Raw genomic sequence first — 9,314 nt, 5'->3', positions numbered from 1 at the left:
TCGTAATTGCAAACGAGTGTTTATGAAACAACAAAAATGCCCTTCAACAGGTGAACGGATAAACAGAACATGGCATATTCATACAATAGAATAATCCCAGCAATGAAAGGAAGTGAGCTATCAAGGCACAAAAACATGCATGAATCATAAATGAATATTGCTAAGTGAAAAAGCTAGTCTGAAAATGTTGCCTATTGTATGATTCGATTACATGACATTCTGTAAAAGGCAAAATTAAGGGATAGTACAAAGATCAAGGGTTGCCAGGGGACTGGGGGGATGGTAAAGGGGAGAGGAGATTAACTAGGTGAAGGATGGGAGATTTTTAGGCCAGTGAAACTATTCTGTAATAATGAGGTAGGAGTAGGAGGCGGGACTTGATTCCAGAGGTGGGGCTGAGACACTGGACCAAACTGAGGACTAGCTAAAACAGGGATGGGGTGGAAGCAGCTTTCCATGAGACACACCCACCAGTGTGCCATGTCAGTTTACCATCACCATGGCAACACCTGGAAGTCACTGCCCCTTTCCGTGGCAATGACCTAACAACCCAAAAGTTACCACCCTTTTCCTAGAGATTTCTGTGTAAACCACCCCTTAGTGTACCTGTAACTAAAAGTAAGTATAAGTACGATTGCAGAACTGCCCTCAGCTGCTGCTCTTAGAACACTGCCTACGGAGTGGCCCTGCTCTGCAGGAGCAGTCACGGGGTCGTAACGCTTTAGAGCTCTAACACTGCTGCTTCAACAAAGCTGTTTTCATCTACCCTACCACCGGCTCACCTTTGAATTCTTTCCTGGGTGAAGCCAAGAACCCTCACAGGCTAAGCCCCGCTTTGGGGTTTGCCTGCCCTACATCAATGATACTGTAATGATACTGTAATCCCAGCTCTTCCAAGCTGGCAACACAGGCCGGCTGACTCCCTGCTTTGGTTTCCATGTCTGAAGAATGGGGTGTTGTGAGAACAGAAGCAGTTGTGGGGTACAGGCCCGGTCCTTCCTGGGAGCACGTGTTTATCCCCCATGGACAATGGATGTGAGTCTGGCCCTGACCTCAGGCTTCACAGTGTCCTGGGGGAGGAGCCATGAACACCACAGGCAGTGTAGTGACTGCATCAGTAGAGCAGGCACAGAGAAGCTGGAGGCATCCTGGAAGGCTTCCTGGACAAGGTGCTGTCTGAACCAGGTCTGGGTCTGAATGATGTCAGGGCAGTGCATGGTTTGAGAGAGGGAATCCCAGGCAGAAGGGGCAGCAGTGATCACAGCTGCGGGGAGAAAATGGGGTGTGCGTGGGGGAGAAAACAGGGTGTGTGTTGCTGGAGCATCTGGGAGATGCCAGAGAGCATGGGCAGGCTCTGCAGGGCCTTGTAGGCCTCGAGGGCATCTGGGCTTCCTCGGGAGACCAAAGGGGTCAAGGAGGATTGTAAGCCTCTCCACATTTGGGACTCCCCCAGGAGGGAGGAAGGAAGACAGGAGGCAGTGGGGGCATCTGGGTGGCATGAGAGCCTGGTCCAGACCACAGAGTGGGATGTGAGGAGGGACGGGTGTGAGCTAGTTGGGGGTGCTCTCTGCCCTGCAGCAGGTGGGTGCCATGGAGGGGAGGGAGAAAGATCCAGGAGGAGCAGCGGGTGGGTGACAGGAGGCTCTGGTCAGGCAGACAATGGCTGCCACGAGAGCAAGCTCAGGAAATTTCCAGCTACTTCCGATGGATTCCAGATGTTTCTTAAGAGGTGCCCACTACTAGGCCTGGTGCTCTATGACAGACATGCAAGTGGCCAGACCAGGCGACTTGCTGGTTTTTAGGTAACATCCGGTCAGGACGAGCAAAGTAGCAAAGGTTGGACATGCAGGGAGGCGCGCATACCCACGAAGAGGCCCTGAGGCTATCCCCAGGGCTGCCTGGTTGACATCAGACCTGTGAAGGGGAAGTGGGGGGCTCTGCCTGCCACCTGCAGCCAGCGCCAGCCCACAGGCGCCGAGGCGAGGAAGCATCTGTCTGGTCAACCCTGTGTCCCTGTCAGTGGCGCCTTCCACACTGGGTGCACAGTGCTCACTCATCAGTCAGATGGACCTAAAGGCACCCAAGCCCAGGTCCCTTCCTGTTACACTCTTCGGTACCTGCGTGGTGCTCTGCAGCCACAGGAAGTGATGTCTGATCCTGCTGGGGCCACTTGTGAGGCACATTCACTGCCCTTCCGGGCTGGCGTGCTGGAGAGTGGGGCCCACCCCACCTTGCAGGGGCACTTTGTCACATTTGTCACATTGAGCAGCAGCTGTGCTAAGTTCCCTCCCAGCCTTGGCTCATGAAGCTGCCTGGTTCACCCTCTTTCCTCCTTTTCCAGTATGGAAGGTGATCTCTTGATCTCTAAGCTCAAGGCCCAGCCTTTTATAAACTACCCCCTTCCTCCAAAAGTCCCACTCTCCTGTCCCTCATCTTACTGTGCTGTGGTTCCAGTTCGTGAGTCTGTCTCTAAAACCAGAAGGCAAGACCTCGGAGGTCAGGGATTGCGTCTGAGCGCTGGTATCTCCCAGCAGCTGTCTCAGTCTGGCACCCAGTTGTGATAAAAACACACAGTGGACGGAGTGAAAGATGAGACCTTCCAGGTGACAAGTGCTGCCTTCAGGGAAGAACTTAGCATTGAGCTTGACACTTCATAGCTGCTCAGTAAGTGTGGGCTGCTCTGCTTTTGATCATTATTCTGGGGTCAGCTTGAGCTGTGCCCAAGGACTGGGGTAAGGGGTCTCCTTCTTGAATAGAACCCAAGGCTCCTCTCTCTGTCTGGGAAAGGCCCTCTATCCTGTCCTGATGGCCTGTGGGGACAGTTCTGTGTCCAGGTCCTGCCCAGGACCCACAAACTGATCCGAAGGTTCAAGGGATTCAATTGTAATTTGAAAGCCCCATGTAGATGTTCATGTTAGTATTAAGAGTGGCTAATCCTTGCGGGTGCCAGGCACTCTGCTGGGATGATGTTATAGGCATTATCTCATCAGAGACACCAAGTGCCAGCATCTCATGGTGCCCAAGTCAAGCCCACGCTAAGGACCTGGTGGCTGAGGGTCTGTGGGGGAGCAGCCCCTAGCAGGAGGCAGCTGGGTCACCATGTTTGGTCCCCTGCTCTCACCACTGAGGAGTAACAAGCTCTTTTGGTTTCTCCCCAATTCTTCATAACCTCTGAGGTTTTTCTCCACTAGAAAGGGCCCTGGGAAGGCAGCAGGTGCGGAGTTCTGTCCTCATCACGTGGGCTGCAGTCTTGGGCAGCATTTCTCAAAGTAGTGAGACGTTTCTAGGGCCCTGAAGTCCAGATGCTAGGGAAGCCCTGGGGCTGAGATCAAACAGCCTCCATTCCTGGTGGTGGTGGTGAGGTCTTTGCATCTTTATATAGGCTGATTCAAAATAATTTAATCAGATGCTAAAGATGGTTTAGTTGACCCTGAACAGCATGGGTTTGAATTGTGCAGGTCCACTTATGTGCAAATCCACTTATGCATAGATTTTTTCAATAAATAGATTAGAATTTTTTTTTTTTTGGAGATTTGCCACAACTGGAAAAAACTCACAGGTGAACAGGCAGCCTAGAAATATTTTTAAATGTTAAAAAGGTGTGTCATGAAGGCACGACGTGCGTACAGACACTAGCGTATTCGTGTCGTGATTGACTGTTTATTAGCTGGTAAGGCTCCCAGTTAACAGTAGTGCCATTAGTAGTTAAGTTTTGGAGGAGGAAAAATAACGCATAAGGCTGGCACAGTGGCTCATGCTTGTGATCCCTGCTTTTTGGGGAGACTGAGGCTGGAGGACCACTTGATCCTGGGAGGTTGAGGCTGCAGCGAGCTATGGTCCATACCACTGCACTCCAGCCTAGGTGACAAGGTGAGATCCCCATCTCTAAAATAAAAAAAAAAATTTTTTAAAGCAATGCATGGATTTTTGACAAAAAGGGGGTTTACTGTGCCTCGAACCCTTTGTTGTTCAGGGTCTACAGCAGAGAAATAAATGAGGCCATTTCTGTAGTGGGTCCTGCGCTGTCCCAGGCCCCATTGGAACCCTTTAGGGGGTCTGTGCAGCCCTCCCCTACCTCCAAGAGCATTGATAGTGACTGGCTTCTGGAGGACCATCCTGCAGCGTCTGAGACTCACCCCTCCACTCTTGTGCACCAAGAGCCAGAGGGTTCTGGGAGTCCACCTTTCCAGGGTCCAGGGATCACACAGGTCCCCTTGGGATCACGTTGAGGCTGAACTTTGTCCACAGTGCCTCCCTTGCTCAGCTTCTCCCCCTCCTGGGTCCTCTCCCCTGATCCCTTAGCTGTCTCCCTGGGAGCTCATCCTTAATATGTCCTTAATCCCTTGCACACAAGGCCACATCTCAGGGTGTGCTTCTGGAAGAACCCTAGCTAAGACAGATTTTCCTTGCAGACCTTATCAGAGCTTTCACCATGCTATGGTGAATAATGATTTCCAAAGAGGGAGGAAAAGTATGCAGTGTTTTGCAAAATCATTTAATGACAATGACCATCCCTTTTATTAGAACCTTCCTGAGCTAGGGTCTTCAGGGGGCTCCCTGAATGCTGCTTGAACTAATAAAACAGAAAGTTGAACGAGTTGTTTAAGGTTACCCAGCAGCTCCAAGGGATCGCTTCCCCACCGCTGAATGCATCCGGGGTTGTAGAGTGGGGTGGGAAGTGAGAAGAGCTCCATTTGGCCAAAGAAGGGAAAAAGCCTCATTCCAAAGAATTGTAAAATTTATTGTATAAGTATTGCAGCTTTTCAGAATGTCATCATTGCCACTAATGATTACTGATACACAACAAGCAGTTTCTTCAGGCCTGAGGATTGGCATCCAGATACAGAGTCTTACGCAGCGGGGACGTGGGTGCGCTCCCCGAGCGCCACGGAGAGCTTACATAAGTTTAACTTGAACAGAGCTTGGGAAATGGGGCTGCGAAGGAGAGCAGTTCCCACGCCAAGAACGCAACGTGAAAGCATCGGAATCCGCACAGCAGTCACGGCATCAGGCAGGCAGGGGAGGACGGGCTGTGTCCTCTGAGCTCTATAGTACAGCAAGATTTCAAGCAGTTTCCAGAAACAACAACAACAACAACAACTACAACATTTTCTTGCCTTGTCACGGGCCGTTTTATGGTTCTGGAAGCTTCATGTTGCATATAGAAAAACAATTTCTCTGAAACGTACAATTCTCAGGGACGACCGATGAGAACAGGGAATGAATCGGCTCTCCTCCAGCCCTGATTTTTGCTACATGTGGGGTCCCTTTTCATTCTTTGCAAAAACACTGGGCTTTTTGAGAACACGGATGGTTCTTAGCACAATTCATGAAATCTGTCCGTGTAGACTCGGGCTTTGCAGGGGAAATAATTTTCCTCCTCTGGAGGAAAGGTGGTGATTGACAAGCAGGGAGAGAGTGACAGGGCTAGAGAAAGCCACGTTCAGGCTTCTCTGAACCCGGGATGGAGCGGCAGACCCCTGAAACCAAGCTGGCCCCTCTCCAACCAGCCACTTCCGAGAACCCCATCTAACTTCCCATCGGAAAAGAGGATCTCCTCAGGGGCAGTCCAAGGGTTTTCAAAGATAATGTGACAAGTAACATCTAGAGGAAAGGGTGCACCCCCGGGAGAGAAGCTGAGAGCTTAGCTCTGGTCATTTCCAGAGAAAACCTGCTGGCTGTCTTGGGATGTGCCCTGCCTTTGAGGCCACTGCCCCATGCACTTCTGCCATTCACTGGGCGTGGAGCTGGGGATGCTGGACTTCAGCACTGGGTTGTCCTCAAGCCGGCTGAGGTCAGCAGCCGCTCTCCTCCCTTTTCCCATGCAAAGCCAATCCCACAAATCCAGACCGTACCATCAAGCAACAAGACCCAAACAGTTTGGCTCAAGAGGACATGGGGACTGCCTCAGCCTGGCTTTGGGCTGACGCCGTGCACACAAACACGGTCCACTTCTAGGTTTTCAGCCTAGGCGGGAGTTGTGCACAGACCCTGGCAAAAAAGGTTGGAGGAGCAGGAGGGGTCACCTCACCAAGCTGGGTACCTCCCCAGTGGAGAGAGGGTGAGGACACGAGAGGATGGTGGGGTGTCTGAAAAGCAGCAGGAGCCCTTAGTGGACCCTGGGAGAAGAGGCCAGTCCCAGGTGAGTGAGGCACTGTCCAGGAACATCCCCACCCTGTGACAGGAGTGTCACTGCTTCCTCAGTAAGGCACTAGAGACGTGTCACATAAAGGAAAGATACGTTTCAATCATCTTTACAAGCGTGTCCTTGTGCCTCTCAGGACAACCTCTATTGATTTCTCTACAGGACCTTTTCAAAGAATCCTCTTCATGAGCAAAACAAATTTTAGGCTGATGACTCCACGGAGAGGCAGGTTCTGCCGCTGCCAACAAACAAGAACTTTCTATTAGGCTGGTGGCACACAGAGCCCACGTCTGTCCGCTGCCAGCTCTTAAAGCACACGTGTGCACATGCATGGAGCTCAAGTGGCCAGAACTTCCAAATCGTGCTCAGGTGTCTGTTCTGGAAGTTATAAAAAAGTTGCTCACAAACAATATTGCCTCTTATATCTTTCTTTTATGTTAGTCTACTAGTCAGCATTCTGCACAAAATGGAACGTCACTCCCATGGCGAGGGGTGGCAGCTGGGAGTCTGCTCTTCCAGCTGGGTGCCCTCCCATTCCTACCCCCTCCGGGAGGAAACGTGGCAAGCTCCAGCCACTGGCCATGGTGGGTCCCAAGGGCCCACCCCGGTGCCCTTCCCTGGTCACCTCTATTTACACTCGCGTGTCGCTTCCTGCTCTTCACCTGCACGTCACCAGCAGGTCCCGCCAACCCTACATCTATTTGGTGAAAACCTGGAGAACAAGAACAGAGTCCAATAGAGATGGAAATGAAAACACAGATCAACAGACACACCAGGAGTGAAGCATCGTTTCCTCGGGGAATGGGAGGGAAAGGCGGGAACAGAGAAGGTGGAGAATACCACACCTGAAGCTCGGGTTGGTGTTGGCGTGACTGCTTACTACCTGAAACCCTTTCGCCTGTCCTGGGACAAACCTGGGCTTGTCACCTTTTCATGTTGGGTTGTCTGCTTTTTGGCCTCTCAAGTGAGAATTGATCCGTGAAGGGGAACAGACAGGATGAGGTCAGATTGCGAATACCCTGGGACTTCCTAGGTGCCAGTGCGGCAGAGAGCCCACCTGCCTTCACCGGAGAACCTTGAGCGGGCTGAGCCACCACCAAAGCGCCCTGCACAGGTAAGCCATTGGACCCTCTGGTGTGTCCCCGGCAGCCTGTGCGCCAGCCGCTGTGGCTTGCGAGGAGGGGCACCTTGCTCCCCCCCATGGGAACCTTCACGGTTGAAAAAAGAAGAGGAAAAACTGATTCCTTCGGTAGCAATTTATTTTCATTTTTGGGAAAGGCAAAACCACCACCTGGAACTTGGTGCCTCCGTGGTTAACTTTCCTATTTTGTTTGTGATTTAAAGGCTGTTCCGGCCCAGAGGCGGGGCAATGTGTCTCCTTTGGTGGGGAATGTATGACGTGGTCATAACCTGTCACTAGGCAGAAGCAGCCACTCTCCAGGGACGGCGGCCCCTCGGGAAAGCCGGCTGCTTCCGGCCGAGGCCTCTCTGCAGATTCCGAGGGGCTCATGCACTGCCGTCAGGCGACTCTGAAATTCCGACATTTCTCCCTTAAAGTCTCAACAGACACAAGAGAAGTTTCCATCAAGCAAGCACTGACATATTTATATTAAAAAATAGTGCAAAATCTCAACATTTATATAAATAACTCTAAACCCCTGCTTTGTAATTTTTTTTTCTTTACAAGGTAATACACGCTTTCTGGCTTGGCACTCAAAAATTGCCATTTTTTTTTCCTCTTCTAGTTCAGAAAACAACTTTTTTTTAATAGGCCTCTTCTAATACAAAAATACTCCTGCCCTCGCACATACAGTTTCTCTTATCTTATATATATTTATATATATAATATTGCAGATCTTTAAACAAAGGTTTTGTGCAAATATGTCTTGAAAGTTAAGTGAAATTATCATAAACAAAAGAAAATAAGCATTCACGCACGCAGCTCAACTAGAAACAAGAAAGACTACTGTAGAAATGTTTTTTCTCTTCTGCCTTCAAGACACAGCTCAACAAAGAAACGTGTTTTTTTTTTTTTTTTTTTTTTGTGTGTGTTTTTTGTGTTTTTGCAAGCTCTCCTAGCTTGTGCATTCAGACCAGACATCACATGTAAATATTTATACACAGGGAGGTTGGGGGGGAGGCCACACGATGCTTTTCTGCGCCTCCTGCCTTCCTCTCACTCCTCTTCTAAGAAGTGCGGAGTGTTCTGCCTTTCCACCTGCGCAGCCCCAGCCCGGCCCCCCGGGGACCCTAGAGCGGGTGTCCTTTCTGTTTATCCTTCTCTTTGCTCCAGATGGCTGCGCTCTCTAGAGGTGCGATGTGTGTGTGGTGGAGCCGGGTCCCCTCCAGCAAGGAGGGCGGCCCACTGCTCTGCTGGTGCTGGAAGGAGGACCCCGGGTAGTGGCCGATGACCTCGCTGTAGGTGGGCGGTGGCCCCTCCATGCGCCCGCCACTGCCGTAGCACGTGGCGCTGATGCCTGAGTTACTGCTGGGGGGGCAGGGGCCGCCTAGCCTGGCACTATCCATCAGGTCACTGTCGAAGATGGTTCTGTTTGGGGGTGCGCGCACCGACTCGCGGTTCAGTTCCAGCTGCTGCTCGGGGTCCCGGAGCTGGAGGGTGCAGGGGCCCTGGTAGGGCGGGGGCTCCTCCCCATCTGACAGCGAGATGGTGGGGGGCAGGTCAATCTCGTGCTGCAGGTATGGGTAGGTGGGCTGGAAGCGGTGGAAGCGGTCCCGCTGGGCGAAGGGCGGCACGGCCAGGCGGTCGGTGGGCCGAGGCGGGGCATACACCTGTGGCTGGAGGAGGCAGAGCGGGAGTGAGGGAGGGTGGCTGTCTCAGGTCGGCCAGAGAGGCAGATCCTGAGACTGGAGTTCTGCTGCGTAGGTCGTGGCTCTCTGGGGAGAGGGAGAAGGCGGCAGGGGTGGAGGGAGCAGAAGCCAGGAGGCTGATCCCGCAGGAGCCCTGGCACGTGGGCAGCACTGCAGCGCTGCATCACCCTCCTTGAAATAGGGGCAGTGTCCACGCTCCCGTGCTGCAGAGTGTGGGCTGCCTCCACAGGGGCAGAGAACAGATGATCTCGGGCCAGGAGGATCCCAGCAGCAAGGACACTCAGAGAAGGGTGGAGGGGTGAGCCTTGGCAGCCAGCACTCCTCCAGCCGCAGCGGGAGC

General features: G+C 52.2%; 1 protein-coding gene across 1 annotated transcript in view; it reads right to left on the bottom strand.

Moving 5' to 3' along the window:
• Positions 1-4,720: 4,720 nt before the first annotated feature.
• PMEPA1 (prostate transmembrane protein, androgen induced 1) overlaps positions 4,721-9,314 on the bottom strand; it is a 65,128-nt gene continuing 60,534 nt past the window's right edge. Inside the window, exon 4 of the mRNA XM_032257202.1 lies at positions 4,721-8,941. Within this exon, the coding sequence (XP_032113093.1) occupies positions 8,396-8,941 (546 nt within the window). The 3' untranslated portion in view covers positions 4,721-8,395. The remainder of the gene's footprint in view (positions 8,942-9,314) is intronic.

The sequence above is a fragment of the Sapajus apella genome, unplaced genomic scaffold (assembly GCF_009761245.1).
Source record: "Sapajus apella isolate SASKATOON/1434 unplaced genomic scaffold, GSC_monkey_1.0 scaffold96, whole genome shotgun sequence".
NCBI classification, from domain to species: domain Eukaryota; kingdom Metazoa; phylum Chordata; class Mammalia; order Primates; family Cebidae; genus Sapajus; species Sapajus apella.
The sequence above is the reverse complement of the archived record's forward strand: the minus strand, read 5'-3'. Positions and strand labels throughout refer to the sequence as shown.